Here is an 18,148-nt window from a genome sequence, read left to right on the forward strand (position 1 = left end):
AAGGCATCGATCAGTACTCCACATTGCCACCTAGCAGCCTGGAGTGCATACTACATTGAATTTCACACTTATATATGCACGCAGATTTCCCCCCCATAACGCTCGTCTAAACGCAGAATAAAAAGTGATCACTCAGATCGTTTCCGTGTAAACGTAGCCTGAGTGTCAACACGTGAAAGGCGAAGCTTGAATTTCCAGGTATGTCCCTCTTTGGCTAATGTATTTTCAAGATGGAGGCACAACATGGCTGCCACCATTCAAGCGACTCGCTCGTATGTATTCTAAATGGCAGATTCTACACTTACTAGAGTACTTGAATAGTTAGAATTACACATGAGCACATCATTTTGAAAGAACGAAGTGTATTTTTTTTGCTAAGAATCAACTTAAATTACACACTGTAGCTTTAAGATACAAGTTGCTTCCAGTTAAAACATGAATTTTATTCTGGGACTAGGCCTAAGCCTTGTTTGTGAAACCTGGGGTAAGTGACATTGAATTTTAAACTAAAATATGACTCAACCCATTTAGTTAAATCTTCCTATTGAAACAAATTACATCCTTTTTACTTTGACAACATAGCCAAGTAAACAAGGTAGCATTTTCAGAACCTAGAGGGCATCAAGTCCAAGTAAACTCAATTTTATTGGAGCTTTGTGGACATTAGCATCTAGATCACGGAAGTGCAACTTTGGCCAACTTTTGTAATCACACCTGAACAAGCCAATCAAGGCCTTCAGGATTACTAGAAAAGATTTAGGAAGGAGAGTTATCAGGGTTAGCGCTAAACTCTGCAGGACAGTGACCCTACAGGACAAGTTCTTGATCTAGACATCCATGATCTCGATGCCTCAAACCTCAAATATGTCAAAAGAAAAGACTGAAATGTGAAACCCAACTAAAGACAAAATGAGCAGCAAGATTGAGGTAGTGGAAAGTTTATTTACAACCAAATGGCCACAATAGAAGAGAAACCCAATATAATAACGATAGAAATCAAATGGACATTCTAATTCATCATGAAGCATGCAGACTAGGCAGAGGTATATGAAAGTCTAAAATACAAACTTTAAAACCCTGAGGAGCTCCCGGAATGTTCTGACGCTGCCCCCCCTACTTATCAACTTTAACCACAAGATACCCCTCCCCTACCGCAACTACCAAAAAATACAAAAAATAAACTTAAACTACACAGGCATTTATAGTCAAGAGCATAAGAACCCCAATGCCCCTCCCACCCGACCCACCCACACAACAAACCCATCCCTCATATCTTCCTCCACACACAAAAATAAAGTTGAGTAAATGGTAAAGTTTAAGCACGCTCTCCACGGATTCGACGGGCCAACTGGATGTCTTTGGGCATGATGGTGACACGTTTGGCGTGGATGGCGCACAAGTTAGTGTCCTCAAACAGACCCACCAGATATGCTTCGCTTGCCTCCTACAATTCAAAGACAAAACATTATTAGGAGAGAAATAAAATAATAAAAACTGAAGCATTAGGTCAGTGGCTCTCAGGGTCCACTAGGGGGCCTCAAACTGAATTAAAATGAGCTAAAACTACTAAAAAATATAAACATTTGGTTATTTTAATAAATATACAGCTTTGTAGTTATGCAAAGCTCATATTTTATTGGATAGAAATTGAGTACATGGGGCTGTCAAATATTGTGGACACTGAGGGACAAAAAGGTTTCGATCTGCTGCATTAGGTAGAGCTACACAAAATCCACAACTAGAACACACCTGCAGGGCACCAATGGCAGCGCTCTGGAAACGCAAGTCGGTCTTGAAATCCTGAGCAATCTCACGAACCAGACGCTGGAACGGAAGCTTGCGGATCAGCAACTCAGTGGACTTCTGGTACCGACGGATCTCACGAAGAGCCACAGTTCCTGGACTAGGGGGAAAGGCAGAAAAAAATGCATTTAGTATCTAAATTACCAAAAGTACCATCTAAAAGTACCATTTATACACACATTATGCAATATGCATGCAAGAAATTATATGCAATTTACATGTACATATGCACTATATACATAAAGCATACATGCATATACAACACAACATTACATGATGCATGCAAGTGTATACACATGCATAAATGCATGCTTGCATAGTAAAAATGTGAATACATGCATATAAATGCATGCAAAAACTTCTATAAAATGTTTACACATACAAGCACATGCATTTACAAACAACTTGTGTTTCTCACCGGTATCTGTGGGGCTTCTTGACTCCACCTGTAGACGGCGCACTCTTCCTGGCCGCTTTGGTGGCCAGCTGCTTCCTGGGGGCTTTACCACCGGTGGACTTACGGGCAGTCTGTTTGGTACGTGCCATGGCACTCTAATAAAGCGGTCTAAAGAGGAACAAGAGCCGATGAGAACAGCAGCCGCGGGGAACTACGCATGCAATGACGTAATCAACAACAAAACTCTTTCAGTCCCGCCCATAATAAAGTCATGCATAAAGAATTTACTGTTTAGGAGAGGACCATAGCAAATTAGCAATACCCTATATGCTAATGTACAACTTGCTGGCGCCATTTAGGAGATCAAATATAAACCTGAACTTTAAAACTGGCAAAATAAAATGTGTATTTTTTAAAAAACGTACGGATTTTATTAATAAATTTGAGGTTAAATTGGATAAGCAGGTAAGTTAGAAACGCGTGTTGTAACGAAACAATAAGCTGAACAACTCACAGTGGCACACTGGGTCACACACACACATAACCGAGTCCCATTCAACGCACACACATTGCCTCAAGGCAAAAATCTTCAACGGTAGTCGGTTTCATTCAACCATTCAGCAACTAGTACTACAAATACGCCATGTCCGCTTCGATTTTTGCGAAAGAGATGAGAAACAACCGGCAAATTGAAATATAGAAGCGCTGCTTTATGCCGTAGTGAAGTCCACCATCTCAGGATGAGACACATACACGTTTCTGCCTTTATGTGTAACATGGCGCCCAAGAACACCAATTATAGCCTTCTCTTTGTCTACACCGACAATTCGGTAACTCCATATAAAAGTGTTTAAATGAAAAATGACACGTGTTGTTAGATTATGTACTAAAAGCACATAGCTAAGGCTAAAATAGCGAAATAACTTCTAAAATAAAGCACAAGTAAGTATGAACTCACGCTCGTTAGCTTAGCTTGTTGCTACCGCGACAAAAAGGATCTAAAACGGTCGCTTGCGAATTCAAACACTGAAAACAGACTGAAAAATGACCTGTGTTCTAAAAATGTCATACATACGATATTTAGTGTGTTAAATACACGATACTATAGGCGCGTATCAGTTAAAGACCGAATGTTAAAGATACTTACGATTTTTTGTTTCGGTTAATCCGTCAAACCCAAAACAAGGAACGTCGGTCACGCGCAGAGCGAGCTGCCCTATATTTATACAGGCACTGACGTCTGCGCGCGCGTTAGGCCACGCCCACGCCGTCGCTCATTGGCTGAAGGGCTGAGGGGGAGATTTTACCCTTCTTTAGTATTTATTTATAATAGTTATAGCGCGGTTTTGATGTAATTGTTTAAACCCTTTTCATTTTGTTTCTGCAGATGAATTCAGATTGTTTAAACAGTTAACTGTTTTCCAATGGCTTCATGACTGTTTATCAACAATCTTCGTGAAACATCGGCGTTAGATGCTTAAAAGCTTTTTATTTAGTCATGTTGGTGTCGATTACATAACCATCGTGTAAGAACAACCGTCCCTTACGGTTCCTTATAATATTAACTAATACAAAATATTATTCATACATTATTGCAACAATCGTTGCCCTGAAAACAATGAAGACAAATGCTTTTGAGATCATCTACTTTTTTTAGTGCAGTCTTTGTGTGTTACCATTGTAAATTCTATCACGCTGCTGTAGGAACGTCTAGAACAGCGAATTTGTTATCGGCGGAATCCTTTGATTGGAGCACACACGTGGGATATTAACCCATGAGTAGCTAAAATGTGTAAACATCATACATTTAAAATTCAGAAGTAGTTAACTGACTCTGTCACATTTCTGTTTCCTCAAGTGCTGCACACTTGATAGTTAATCGTTAGTGTGCAGACTACGAGTGTATTTGGTTTTCAGAAGATTAAAACTCCAGCTATGACAGAGTCGTCAACTGGAACAGGTACGTTAAGATTTCCCTGCAAAGCAGATCATAAACCATTCAAGGTGAATTTATTGAATATACGTGCAGACTTTTATTTTTAATGTATCTGTATGGGTTTAGTAACATCCAGATAAATGCTCTCAATTTGTGTATTCTTTCCAGGAACATCCAGAATGTTGGGAAATGAGAAAAGCACGGATGGCAAGAGTGGAGAGGCAGAGACTGACACAGTGCTGGACCCCAAAACAGCTGAGGCTCCTGCCAGTGCTAAGAAACACAAGAAGAAGAAGAAGAAAACAGCAGCTGACGGGAAAGACGGTCAGCAGAAAGGGATAACAAGCACAGCTGATGAAACATCGAAACAAGAGACCACAGAATTAGTGAGCACATACACAATTGAATGCTTTTAATATTGAGCATGCACGCAATCATTATCATTAGGAATCGTCAAGGACTGTATCGAAAATATATATAAAAATATGTACTTGATATTTACAAATACTTTATGTATACATTATTTATCAGTGTGTTTGCATGTATAAGCTGTGGCAAAGAGAGATAAATAAGTTGGACTTTATAACTGTGTGTGTTAGACTCCTGATGAGCAGCTGAACCGAGAGCTGGACTGGTGCATCGAACAGCTCGAGCTGGGCTTGAGAACTCAAAAAACATCCAGCAAACAAAGTGAGTGTGACTGACAACACTACAAATAACACATCTATATATATATATATATAGACAAAAATACTGGACTTCTCGCTATACATATGCTGCGCTCACGCCATTTCGTAATTACCGTAATTTAGAAATTGTCAGACTGGGAATGTTACGTTCCTACAGCACCACTATCAAAGACCTAAATGAATCTGCAGCAGTCAGGTGGTACAGAGCTCACGTGGTACAGCGGTCAGGTGGTACAGCGGTCAGGTGGTACAGCGGTCGGGGTACAGCGGTCAGGTGGTACAGCGGTCAGGTGGTACAGAGCTCACGTGGTACAGCGGTCAGGTGGTACAGCGGTCAGGGGGTACAAGTTGGACCTCTCAGAAAATTCCTATCTTGTGCCTGGTACACACTGTAGGATTTTGGACTGTCCCAGATGAAAGATTACCAATCGTGTCAATTTCTATGATCATGGCTCCTAAACGCTGGTCCTATGTTATACAGTGATGGAGTTTCAAAGACGGCCGGTGTCACGGTCTTGCGACCAAAGATAGTCTGATTTACTGAGAGTGTCATAAATTCAGCATGATCATCTCAGTGTGTTTGCTGCTATGACCTACATCTACTGACTAGCCAATAAAACTGCAACATGAAATGGCGTATTGATCAAAGTGACATGGCGCTAAAACTAAAACTAATTCCTCAAGCTCCATTTACAAAATTGCATGCCAAGTTGGCCTCTTTTCCCAAGCCATGACCACCTCCATATTCTCCACTTTCGCGTCCTCCTCTTCTTTTCAGCGCACATAAAAACCACAATTGCCAAAGTGCGATTCATCTTGCTCTATTTGTTTACCACTAGCACACTGATGACGTTTTATTTTTCTATTCTAACTTGTGTCATAGCCTACGATTCAATGGGTGTCATCATCGTACAGTCTACATACATGTCGTACCCAAGTTTACTAGATCCATGTCATACAGTGTGATTTGTAATGATCTTGTAGGATTGCCGAAATCGCAGTCTGTAGCAGACATTACAAGTTGTAATTACGAACGCTACGAGGACGTTAACACACCTTATATGTCTCCGTTTAGGGGAAGAAGCAAGTCGCGCTCTGAAGACGTTACGAAGCTCCAAAGCTCCTTTGGTGAAGAAGAGGCAGGTAATGCGAGCGATCTCAGGAGACTACAGGAAGAAGATCGAAGAGGAAAAAGCCAAGCAGTTCAAACTCATACAGTCAGGTAAGGCAGTGGCATAAATCTACATTTATATATATATATATATATATATATTTTTTCTTTTTCTTTTTTTCTTTTTTTGGTGTAATGTACAACAGGGACCCCCAAATATCCTTATGTGAGGGATCCAGATATTTTCATGTATAAAGACCTCATTTAAATATAAAAAAAATGCTATACATTTTTGGAAAGTATTTAGTTTCTATTATGGGTTTTTTTCTGTTCACTGTAATACTGTGCTGTTAGTTATTATTTATTTAAATAATTTATTTCACCATTTACTGTTTATTTCCTTTACAGGGCTGTCAACTCTTAAAATACACAAATACATTGAGGAGCAAAGAGGAAACTGACAACTTGCTGATAGAGAGTAGTTTACTTTTGATATAAAACTAATTTTATTACGAAATTCAAACAATAAATGTGCTCTTTAATGTGGTATGAGAGATCGCCGTATCTCTTCCTCTTTTCTGTAGTTATAGATTAAAATAAACATGAACATGATCAGAAGATATGCTGAAAGATACAGTACAACTTATTAAAAAGTCTCATGTAATCGTTCAATCAGTGTTTCAACAGCGGAAAGACGTCCATAAAACAGCTTTAAACAATGTAACGTAACTTTACATTTACCTCAGGAAAAGCCACTCAGTGTCCATAGTATGTTAGAAAGATTAGATAGAAATATGATCTCTAGAGAAGAGCATTTTGCACACACAAAAAACAACGCACTATATTACATTCCTTATATCAAAAAAAAGTTATTATTATAATGTTATTATTATAAAAACTGCCTTATATGTAATTGTATACAAATCTGTTGTTAATTTTAACTTTTAAAGGGATAGTTCACCCAAAAATGAAAATTCTGTCATCATATCATCAGATTTTCTCCTTGAGAAAAAATTACGTACTCTACCTGATATACAGTATCGAAATGAAATTGAATCAACATTGAATCTAATTGAAATTGAGATTGGAATCGAATCAAATTGTGAAATTTGCGTCAATAATATAATTCTCACTGAACTCAGAAGTTGGCAGCCCTGCTTTAATAATTTTTTATTTATTTTAAGCATTTATTTTATTTTTTTTACATTAATCTATGTATGTAATTATATCTTCTCTTTTTTTTCATTTTTACATTTGCTTTTTTACATAGTTTTTTCCCTTAAATTTGTTCACTGACCCCTTGCACTCTTTTGTGGCCCCTGAAACCCCTGACAGTATGATATAAAATTGCTGTCTCTGTCTCCATAGCAGTGACCTCGGCCCGGGTCACCACTGTCTCTGAGTGCAAACCAGTGTTCCACCGGAGAGCTGAGAGGAACACACAACCCACAGACAAAGCAGACCCATCTCAAGAGCTCCGGGAGACAGATGAACACACAGAGACTGATGACGGCACAAAACCTTTTGTTTTCACTAAAACACATGAAGAGTTTTGCTTCAACTTTAATTTGTGACTGTACCCATACCCATTAACAACAACCAGCAGGATTTGTGCCTTATGTAGACACGTGGTACTTCTATTGCATGATTTTGCTGTACATTCTTTATGAATTTCATTAAAAATGAAATTTTGCCAATCATATTTTACGTTTTAAAATGTTCAAGCCATTGAAAACAACCAAGGAAAAAATGCAGTTAAAGTGAATACAACCAAAGCTTTGCTCACTTTTTGTGAAAAGTTTCATACTATATATTTTTATATAATATTTATTATATATACCTTGTATAATTTATTATATGTACCTTTTTTCTTTAACAAATACTATTATATCTGTGGCAGCGTGTTGACGATGTAGTGTAAGATGCTATGACAACGTATTTAAAAGCCTTAACGTTACATTAGAATTATCAGCTTATTTTAAGTGCGTTATTTCCCCTTAAGTCCACCCTTATCGTGAAAACAAAACTGTAATTTTATGTGTAAAATTCCTTTGCAGTTTATCAACAAACGTGTTGCTGTTTGAAGTCGTCAGGCACGTAAAATATCAGTGCTGGAGCAGAGGCTCATGGGATATGCAGTCCTACATTGCGCACTTGCGGTTCATACTGTATTATGGGAAACAAACAAAAGACTACAATTCCCTGTGCGCTCCGTACTACATATTCAACAACACTGCCCGGTTGGAACACAAAACTTCCTTTGAGTTGCCGCTGCTGTTGCGATTTCTAAAAAAAACTTTGAATATTGCAAAGTTTTAATTATTTCAAGGTTTGTACGCTTTTAGTTGTCGGGTGCTTTATTTAGTTGTTGGGTTATGCGTTTATGGCATTAACTGTTGTTGTAAAAAGTTGTAATTTCCATATTTAGTGTTTGGTTTAACTAACTTTCAGCATCATAACCATGCTATAAACATAATATGAATATGGATATGACTATGAGATAGCATAATTGAGTTGAATTGATGCACAGACAATAGCCCTTTAAATGCCTGCGACCAAATAACGGAATATAATTTCACTGAATAAACTGCAAATTAATTGGAGAGACATAAAATAAATAATAAAATATACATACTGTAAATATCAAAGCTCATTTGCAGAGGAGCATGTCTGAACTGAGCGACGAGGCCAGCAGTGAGTCGGACCAGTTGGGCGCGAGTCTGTCCGTGTGGCTGGCGGACGGTGGAGATGCTCTGATCGGCCCGGAGGAGCTGAACGTGCCGCTGGATCTGCACACCGCCTGCTCTATCGGACAGTATGATGTGGTGACCGAATGCATTCGCAGGTAATAGTGAACACGTTTGATGTTCATGCATGTTACCTAGCTGGCCGTATTTTGACATGTTTTAGTCCAGTGTGCTTGAGGAAATAGATGTAAAAGAAACAGTCCTGGTTCTCAGAACGTTAGTTTTTGGTTGTAAAAAAATAAAACCTAAAAAAAACCCATTAATGTTAAAACTATCCTATACTAATCAGGGACGGCTGTGTGCATACAAATAGTGGAGAATAGATACATGCACTGTTATCATGTTTCAGAATCAGATGCTGCACTGTAAAGTACATGAAATCAAAACTGACAAATCTTTTTTTTATGGAATATTGCAGGATTTATTATAAATAATTTATCCGTGCACATCATTATTTTTTATAATCCTTAATCCTTAATCAAAAAGAGTCTTGCAGCAACATTTCTTCTCTGATGACGTGTTTACTGGCGCGAGGGCGGGGCAGCCTGTCACTCACATCAGATCCACCAATAGCAAACCACAACCATCCAATCAATTCCCCATGGACCCGCCCTACTTTTTTTTTCTCATTCAAGAAGCCATTTCACTCTGCTATATTGTCACAATAGGGAAGAAAAGACGATCAAGACCTTAATCAAAATAGATTTTATAGAAAAGGTTGTCAGAACGTTTTTGGTTGTAAAAACAGGGTTTCTGTGGGTCTTAAAAAGTCTTAATCCTCCGTCACATAAATTAAGACCTTAAAAAGGAAAACAAACTGGAAGACCAAAAAAAAAAAACATCACTTTTTTTGCCATGTGATCAGAAGATACAGTAAAAGTAATTTCCGTATTCTGTTGTTCTATTGGTTGCAAGTTTTATTTGCAAACTCTGAAATGTCTTTTTTTTTTGGTTACTAACTGAAAAAAAAAAATCCTAGAATGTTAACATTAATGTTAATACTTACATTACAGCTATTCAGTACATACAAACAATGCACTGTTACCATGTCTCAGATGCCACACTTTAAAATGTGCCCTAATAAGGTTTTCATGACACCCGATGACTCATTTACCAAACCTCACCAAATACAATAAAAAGACTTATTTACAAAATCTCCACTTTTTTTTTATTGTTTCCAAATGTTATTTCAGGGGAGACGTGGATTTGGATGGGAAGAACATTGGTGGTTGGACTCCTCTGATGTACGCAGCGTATATCGGTCACGATAGCATCGCTAAGCTGCTGCTGGAGACGGGCATCAGTGTCAACACCACCACGTCTAAAGGACTCACACCCCTGATGCTCGCCGCCAGCTGTGGAAACGAGAGCATCGCCCACTTCCTACTGCAGGTGAGATTCACGTTGAGAATTTGTTAACGTGTGAGTTGAATTATGCAGTTTCTTTCTCAAAGCCTCTGTCACTGTACAATACTGGATGAAACGTTCTCTCTGTACAGCAAGGAGCGCAGCTTGAATGTAAGGATGTGCACGGATGGACGGCTTTGTTGCACAGCACGGCTACTGGACATCAGCAGATGGTCAAATTCTTATTAGAGCATCACGCCAATGCAAGTGTCAAGTGAGTAACATTCGCATTCATTAATAACATCCTACACGCAAATATAATATCCTTCTTACTATCTTACACACGCAAGCTTTGTTCAGAATAGCAGACAATACTGCTTTTGTAGTATATTTGCACAATATGCACATTTTCTGTTGCATGGGACATTTTTAAATCCCACAATGCAATTTGACATTGTGCCCTAGACATTGACTTTTCAGTTCGGATATGATGAGTAAACTGAAGTTGATATCTTCAGTATCTTGACCTATTTTTTTATCTGAAGTCTGCTGAAAGGTTTACACAGAATAGGATTACAAATGCAATTTTATTTTATTTTTTTGCAAAATGATACACTGGCTGTCTAAAGTTTGGAAGAATTAATATTTGTTAATGTTTTGAAAGAAGTCTCTTCTGCTCACCAAGGCTGTGTTTATTTGATCAAACATACTGTGAAAACAGTAATATTGTGAAATATTATTGCACTTGAAAAAAAAAATGTCTATTTGAATATATTTTAAAATGTAATTTATTCCTGTGAAGACTGGAGTAATTATGCTGAAAATTCAGCTTTGCATCAGTGTCACATGACCCTTCAGAAATCATTCTAATATGATGATTTGCTGCATTTACAACGATACAAAGTTCTGTCATGAAACTCTAGATGGCGCACTGATAGGTCCCTAACTCAATCTGCTTGCAATCACGTCATTCCCTATAGGGCACAGCTGATTGGTTCCTGCTGTATCAGTAGCCAATGAGCTCGCTGCTCAACCTTCAAAAACTTGCTTTCAGAAAGCGTGCTTTCAGAAAACCTTCTCCTTCCCCAGCTCCACCTGTATAGGTAATTAATGTACTCTATATTGTACAGCGGCCGCATGTCTTACTCGCTCACAGCAGTGTGTCTGTGTGTGTATTGAGTCCCGTACTCGTTCTGCAGCAGCGTAGCAGATCTACTCCGCCAAGACCAAACATATCAACATCGTCATATCCATTACCAATGCCAAACGCTCAGAGATGTCATGACAAAAGTTCATACATTAACAATACATAACTGTCAGTAAACACGTGTCCGTTTGAGAGCCACTGAATCTTTGACCTCTGTCCTCACAGAGAGCCGCTGTCAGGATTCACACCGCTCATGGAAGCAGCAGCGTCAGGCCATGAAATCATCGTTCAGTACCTCCTCAACCATGCAAGTGTGACTTTACTATGATATATTATAGATTTAAAATAAAAAAAACAGTATTTTTTATAATAATTTTGGTTGTGCATTAGTCTGACAAAGAAAACTCTATGCATCCATTACGAAAAATGATAATCGAGAAATTATTCTTTGCATAGTTTTAAAAAGTTATACTATATTGAACAAAAATAAATAAAATCAAACCAAATTGTGACTGAATTTCTTCTTTCATGAAATCTCACAATTCAATTGAGTCTGTACTAAATGATGTAAGAGCATAAATTTACACCCCTTATATTGATATAATAAATATGTTTTTCAGTATTGTTGATTCTGTGTATGATTCAGGGTGTACGAGCAGAGGAGAGGAACATCAAGGGAGAAACGGCGAGAGCTCTGGCGATGTTGTACGGACACACTAAGATCGCCAGCCTCATCGACATGCACGTCATGAGAGCCAAATCATGTCAGTCACACACCTTAGCGTTTGTAATCTTCCTTTTCCATCACACATGCAGAGAATAACACAACCGAATCTCTCTCTGTAGCTCAGTATGAGGAGCTGAGTTCCTCTGAAGAAGAAAGTTCGAGCCCTCGAGTCCGTTCAGCTCGCTGCAGAACCAGAGGACCCAGCATTCACGACGGCCCTCAAGCTATCGCACGCTTCAGAGTCGGCTCCAGACACGGTACTCAATACACACAGTTTGGGGTCGGGAAGATTTTGTTTTTGTTTTTTAACAGACGCCGCCTCTCCTCACTGCATTTATTTGATCAAAAAAATATTGTGAAATATTATTACCATTTAAAAGAACTGTTTTCTATTTGAATATATGTTGAAATGTAATCTATTCCTGTGATGTAAAGCTGAATTTTCAGCATCATTACTTCAGAAATAATTCTAATATGCTGATTTGCTTCTCAAGTAACATTTATGATTATTATCAATGTTGAAAACTGTTGTGATGCTTAATGTTGCTGGAAACCGTGATACTTTTTTTTTTTTTTTTCAGGATTCTTTGATGAATAAAAGCACAGTGTTTATTTCAAACAGAAATCTTTACTGTCACTTTTGATCAATTTAATACATCCTTGCTAAACCAAAATATTAATTTCTGTTAAATAAAAAATCTTCCTGACCCCAAACGTTTGAACAGTAGTGTTCAACTACCGTTTAAAAAGTTTGGGGTCTTTTAAACAACGAATCCTGAAAAAAAAATCAGTTTCCACAAAAATATGAATCAGCACAGCTGTTTTTACAACATTGATAATAATCAGAAATGTTTCTTGAGCATCAGATCATCATATTAGAATGATTTCTGAAGGATCATGTGACACTGAAGACTGGAGTAATGCTGCTGAACATTCAGCTTTGCATCAGAAATATGTAAATAATAAATAACCTTTTAAAATATATTCAAATAGAAAACAGTTTAAATTGTGATCATATTTCACTGTTTTTACTGTAGTTTTGATCACATCAGTGCAGCCTTGGTGAGCAGAAGAGACTTCTTTCAAAAACGAACAGTAGTGTGCAGATGTTCTTTGATTACAGAGGTTCCTGTGGCTCCACCCGGATACATGACCTCACGTGAGGCTGGCGATCAGAGCGAGGGAATCTGCAATCGTGACGTCACTTCCCCCATCAATGAGCTGGACGGCCAGAGCAACAGCAGTAGAGGTGAGCGGTTCGGCGAGATGTCCATCATTCCCGCCGATGCATCCGCTATAATGTGATCTCTGTCCACTGTTTGTGTAGATGAGCTGATCTTTGATCACGACATGCCCACCATGAGGAGCTCCAGCAGCAGCAGTGAAGGTCTGTCTCATCTCCTCGGACTCAGCAGAGAGGCGTCGCTGGAGAGCAATGAGGTCTGACCATCATGCATCACTGCAGATCACAACACACATCTCCGATAAACTGTTCACTGAACGTCTCATTCATGTTTGCAGGACTCTGATCAAGCGAAGAGGAGTTGTCCACGTCGGTCCAACAAACTCCAGCACTCCAAAGGCAGGATTCCCCATAACAGCTCAGGATACCGTGAGGCGCCGTCTTCCTCTGGACCTCCTCCTTCATACTCTGGACCCAAGGTGTGTGTGTGTGTGTGTGTGCTAGTCACTTGCATGTGGGTGTTATGTAGAGATGTGTTCCTAACTGTAAAGTGTGTGTGTCACAGGATCTAGCAGAGTTTCTGGAGCAGATCGGGTTCAGTAAGTACCTCCCCCTGCTGGAGGAGCAAGACATCGACCTGAGAATCTTCCTCACACTCACTGAGAACGACCTCAAGGAAGTTGGCATCACGTGAGTCAGCCTTCACAGATTCAGCAACTCTCAACTCGATGGATGGAAATTAATTTGATTGATTGAACTTTTCTATTGTAATTTTTTTATTATATTAAAATGTATTTGATTTTATTGTATTGTTTTTTTTATTTTATAATTTGATTAAAATTGTATCTGATTTATTTAATTTGATTAAAAATAACATTTTATTATATTAAAAATGCATTCCATTTAATTTTATTATTTTGTATTTTATTACAAATGTATCATTTAATTTTATTGTATAATTTTTTTTTAAATATTTATTTAAATTATTCAGATTAATTTTTATTTTATTAGAAATGTAATTTAATTTTATTGTACTTAACTAGTTGTGCTTTTCTTTTCATAGTCTATTTGGTCCTAAGAGGAAGATGACATCAGCAATAGCCCGTTGGCATAGTAACGCCCGGCCGCCCAGTGATGCGTTAGAGCAGGCGTACGCCGACCAACTGGAGGCCGAGATGCAGGAAATGGCCATTCAGCTTCATAAGGTACTGACCGCATCACTTCCTTTCACATGAGCGATGAGCCAGTGTTACGGTAACTAAAACTACAAAAATAGTTGAAATAAATTAAAATATTAATATAAATAAAACTTTAAAAAGTTGTAGTACAAAAAGAAGTTGTAGTCAGTAAATTACTGAGACTGAAATGAATATAAATATTAAAAAAACAGACAAAAGCACATAAAAAACAACTAACATTTTGAATTTGGACTGAAGTATCCATTTCAACCACTAGCTGTCAATATTACAAACAGCACCTTTAAAATATAACAATAAAAGCTCATTCAAAATACTTCTGTATATACTATTACTATAAAGCAACACTGGCATGATCTTTACTTCATGAAGCTCATTTGCATGCAGAGGATTTTAGGGCCGTAGATTCTGTCAGGAAAGAGAATTAAAATCGTCTTGTAATTTGCACCTAGCTTGCTGTTATTTAATGCACTGTAACATCATTATCAGTGTCAAAACAACGAGATTGCAGTGACAAGCCTCTGTCCTGTAGTGCACTTGTTGACCTTCTAAGCCTATTTCACTTAGTAATGTTATAATAGTTAAATGTCAACAGGGAGTGTTCAGGTAGCTTGTTATATAACCGTATTGTTTATATGGTTTAACTGCCTTTAAACGAATAAAATCTTAGAGCATAACTGTACTTTATATTTATTTAGTTGTGTAACAGGTCACAATAAAACAAACAACATGCTATAAAATATAACCATTGAAACACGTTAAGATTAAAGGTTGCCATGCATACAATTGAAGTTGTAAAAAACGCTGTTCTGGCAACAATTTGTGGCAAACAGTTTATCACATAATACCTGCAAGTTTGCGCGTGTGTGTGTGTGTGTAGCAATGTGTGGAGGTGGAGTCTCTGCAGGCTCAGGTGTCTCAGGAGAAGGAGCTGCGTGCCGTGATGGAGGGATGTCTGATGGAGGAGAAGATGTCGTGGAAGAGTGTTCAGGCAGAGCTGCAGGAGAACACACAGCGCGTTCAGACGCTGAGCGGGAAACTACACACACTACGCAACGCTCACACACAGCTCACGCAGGAAGACACGCGAGCGGCGGGGAAAGGTGTGCAGAAGCTGCCAGTGCTTTTATTGAGGAAAGCTATAAATCCATGTACAAGAGGACATTCACTAATTACTTCCCAGAATGCAATCTAAACACAGTTGTAAAAATGTTATTGAAATCACACCAGATTATGGTTTTATAGAGTATGACGTATGCAAAAAATATATTTGCATGCAAAACTACTTATAATTTTGTTTTGCTATTTATATATAAATAAAAAAATAAAAGTATTTAGTGATATATTGTGTAATGGCCTGCTAGAGTTTTGCTTGAGAAACTATTTTCAGTTAATTATTTTGCAATTGAAAAAAAAAAGGGAAAATCATTGGTGTTTTTGCTTACAAAAAATAAATAAATTTGGATACACAATATTAACTCCAAACCACAGAAGCATATTAGCACTTGCCACATGCATCTCATGCTTGATCCATCTTGAAAGTTGTCATTAACACTTTCATTTTTTGTTAACACTTTAAATCAGGGTCCAATTCTCACTATTAACTAGTTGTTTATTAACATGCATATTACTAGGATATTGGCTGTTTATTAATACTTAAAAAGCCCATATTAATGCCTTATTCTGAATGATCATATTATACATCCCTAATCCTAGCCAATACCTAAACTTATCAACTACCTAACTGTTAATAAGCAGTAATTAGGAGTTTGTTGAGGCGAAAGTCATAGTTAATAGTGAGAATTGGACCACTTTTTTAAAACAGAGATTTGAATGGTGTTTTTTGTGAGCAGACTGATGAGCTAACAGAAGTGTAACAGAAGTGTCATGTTGTCTGAAGTCTCTGAGGCTGTTTGGATGTCTCGATCTTTCAGACCTCAGTGTTTTAATAACCGCTGTGATGTTTGTGTCGTAGGCGACGGGTTAATGTGCTCTCAGCTGCTGGCTAACATGGAGTCTCACATGGCAGAGCTCGGTAAGACTTCTGTGTGTGTGTGTGTGTGTGTTTCCTTCACGTGGATGTGTGTATTCATATTGTGTGTCTCTGTCCAGCTGACAGCCTGAAAGAAGTTCTCCACAGTCTCCAGCGTCTGAGCACTTCTGAGAAAAGCTCACACAACTGGGAAGAATCCTAGTGGCTGCCAATGGGTCAGTTTCTCACACACACACACACACACAGCCTCAATCAACATTATGTGTGCATAAACATTTCTACGAAGCAAAACAATGGGGCAAGTGTACATAAACTGTTTTGACAGTATTCCTAAAAGATTAAGAAATAAATACTTATTCAGCGAGAATGCAATAAGTCGATCAAAAGTGACAGAAAAGACGTTACAAAAGATTTCCATTTCATATAAATGCTGTTCTTTTGAACTTTCTATTCATCAAAGAAACTGTTTTCAACATTGATAATAACGATACACGTTTCTCGCATCAAATCATCATATTAGAATGATTTCTGAAGGATCATGTGACACTGAAGACTGGAGTAATGATGCTGAACATTCAGCTTTGATCACAGGAATAAAGTACATTTTAAAATACATGCAAATAGGAAGCAGTTATTTTAAATTGTAATAATATTTCATATTTTTTTATCAAATAAATGCAGTCTTGAACATAAGAGACTTTCAAAAATATATATAAAAAAAAACTTTTAGAAGATTTTTTTTCTGAACTATTTTCTAACTGATCTGTTTATCCTTGCAGGACACTCGCTTTTACTGACGGAGGGTGAGAAACCACCCTGAACACACAAACGGCCACAGGAACGGGCCAGAGAGAACGACTCGTGTCGGTCCAGTGTGACATGAGTTCGGATGGAGATGACAGGCCGAACGAGGAGCAAAGGGTGGCCAAAAATGACAAGCAGGTCATCTCACCTGTGCTCCAGTCACATGGTACATAACTGCATCATGAGAACGGACCAATCACAGACAGAGCTGTGTCGGACAGGGCGGAGCCAGAGAATCTGCCTGTCAGGAATTCAGTGTGAATAACACAGAAATACATGTGTGTGTGGACACTGCAAGCACAGATGCTGTTCATTGCTGTACAACCAATCAAACCTCTTGATTAGATTTGTTTTATGCCTATTTAAAGCCTAATAATGTCTTCTTTTTTTTCATAAATCAAACCACAGATGATTTGTACTCTCAATTGTTTGTCTAATCGTATTCTCTTAAATCCTATGTATCCTCTAAATACTCTCATTGGGTTTCGACCTGCCATATTCAGTTCAATGCAATACAGAAATGTGCACAGAAATGAATTTATCTGGTGTTTCATGAATAAGGCCACAGCTGCACATCCAGGTTTATGGTTGTATTGCTGGAGCTACTGTCAGTGTTATATTTTTAAAAGAGCTTATTGTCTTTAAAATGTGTAAAAGTACAATGAATATCAATTTTATATGATCATTTTTTTAAATGTAAATCTGCTTGTTTGTCATTATTTCTCAATTATGAAAAAGTCTGTTTTGTAATTATGTCACATGAATGTACATAAATCGAGTCTGGAAATAAAGCATTTAAATCTGTAGGACAATATCGCATAGTGTTTGCATGAGCATCAAACTGTTTGGAAGAACATAATTATAGAGAAAACACTTACCTGAGACAAAAAACACACACACTGAACATCTGAGGAGTGGAAGTCAGTTCTGTAAAACATCTAGGACTCATTGCATAACAAAACATGAAAAAAAATATATATAGTATACAGACCCTTTCCAAAAAATTAGAATATCATGGAAAAGTTTATTTATTTCCATAATTCCATTCAAAACGTTAAACTTCCATAG

The 18,148-nt window shown here is 37.8% G+C and overlaps 3 protein-coding genes across 6 annotated transcripts; 2 read left to right on the plus strand and 1 right to left on the minus strand.

The window, feature by feature from the left end:
• Nucleotides 1-922: 922 nt before the first annotated feature.
• On the minus strand, nt 923-3,435 carry h3f3d (H3 histone, family 3D). The gene is made up of 4 exons (XM_084398913.1): nt 3,348-3,435; nt 2,222-2,368; nt 1,750-1,903; nt 923-1,444 (listed from the first exon to the last, which is right to left on the minus strand). The coding sequence occupies exons 2-4, from the start codon at nt 2,347-2,349 to the stop codon at nt 1,316-1,318; spliced, it is 411 nt and encodes a 136-aa protein (XP_084255039.1). The 5' UTR covers nt 2,350-2,368; nt 3,348-3,435; the 3' UTR covers nt 923-1,315.
• On the plus strand, nt 2,308-7,638 carry cUnh8orf33 (chromosome Un C8orf33 homolog). 3 transcript variants are annotated; one of them, XM_084398910.1, is made up of 6 exons: nt 2,308-2,427; nt 4,059-4,160; nt 4,305-4,522; nt 4,736-4,826; nt 5,901-6,047; nt 7,305-7,638. In XM_084398910.1, the coding sequence occupies exons 2-6, from the start codon at nt 4,136-4,138 to the stop codon at nt 7,508-7,510; spliced, it is 687 nt and encodes a 228-aa protein (XP_084255036.1). In that variant the 5' UTR covers nt 2,308-2,427; nt 4,059-4,135; the 3' UTR covers nt 7,511-7,638. The 3 variants fall into 3 exon arrangements, with proteins under 3 accessions (XP_084255036.1, XP_084255037.1, XP_084255038.1); XM_084398911.1 differs by lacking the exon at nt 2,308-2,427 and adding an exon at nt 3,655-3,726; XM_084398912.1 differs by lacking the exon at nt 2,308-2,427 and having other exon boundaries at nt 3,957-4,204.
• A 511-nt stretch (nt 7,639-8,149) lies between these two features.
• anks3 (ankyrin repeat and sterile alpha motif domain containing 3) lies at nt 8,150-17,890 on the plus strand. 2 transcript variants are annotated; one of them, XM_084398915.1, is made up of 16 exons: nt 8,150-8,265; nt 8,597-8,781; nt 9,877-10,075; nt 10,183-10,304; nt 11,403-11,484; nt 11,824-11,941; nt 12,024-12,161; nt 13,028-13,153; nt 13,232-13,344; nt 13,426-13,566; nt 13,653-13,777; nt 14,151-14,292; nt 15,164-15,386; nt 16,259-16,318; nt 16,396-16,491; nt 17,056-17,890. In XM_084398915.1, the coding sequence occupies exons 2-15, from the start codon at nt 8,603-8,605 to the stop codon at nt 16,476-16,478; spliced, it is 1,851 nt and encodes a 616-aa protein (XP_084255041.1). In that variant the 5' UTR covers nt 8,150-8,265; nt 8,597-8,602; the 3' UTR covers nt 16,479-16,491; nt 17,056-17,890. The 2 variants fall into 2 exon arrangements, with proteins under 2 accessions (XP_084255041.1, XP_084255040.1); XM_084398914.1 differs by having other exon boundaries at nt 8,170-8,265; nt 8,586-8,781.
• Nucleotides 17,891-18,148: the final 258 nt, after the last annotated feature.

This window comes from Rutilus rutilus (assembly GCF_951802725.1).
Source record: "Rutilus rutilus genome assembly, chromosome: 24".
NCBI classification, from domain to species: Eukaryota; Metazoa; Chordata; class Actinopteri; order Cypriniformes; family Leuciscidae; genus Rutilus; species Rutilus rutilus.

Coding starts and splice junctions, on each gene's coding strand:
- h3f3d (XM_084398913.1), bottom strand. CDS start 2,349: ATGGCACGTACCAAACAGACTGCCCGTAAGTCCACCGGTGGTAAAGCC. Junction 1,904..2,221: donor AAGAAGCCCCACAGATACCG/GTGAGAAACACA, acceptor CTTTCCCCCTAG/TCCAGGAACTGTGGCTCTTC. Junction 1,445..1,749: donor CTGCCATTGGTGCCCTGCAG/GTGTGTTCTAGT, acceptor TTTGAATTGTAG/GAGGCAAGCGAAGCATATCT.
- cUnh8orf33 (XM_084398910.1), top strand. CDS start 4,136: ATGACAGAGTCGTCAACTGGAACAG. Junction 4,161..4,304: donor AGAGTCGTCAACTGGAACAG/GTACGTTAAGAT, acceptor TATTCTTTCCAG/GAACATCCAGAATGTTGGGA. Junction 4,827..5,900: donor AAAAACATCCAGCAAACAAA/GTGAGTGTGACT, acceptor GTCTCCGTTTAG/GGGAAGAAGCAAGTCGCGCT.
- anks3 (XM_084398915.1), top strand. CDS start 8,603: ATGTCTGAACTGAGCGACGAGGCCAGCAGTGAGTCGGACCAGTTGGGC. Junction 13,154..13,231: donor CCAGAGCAACAGCAGTAGAG/GTGAGCGGTTCG, acceptor CTGTTTGTGTAG/ATGAGCTGATCTTTGATCAC. Junction 13,778..14,150: donor CTCAAGGAAGTTGGCATCAC/GTGAGTCAGCCT, acceptor TTCTTTTCATAG/TCTATTTGGTCCTAAGAGGA.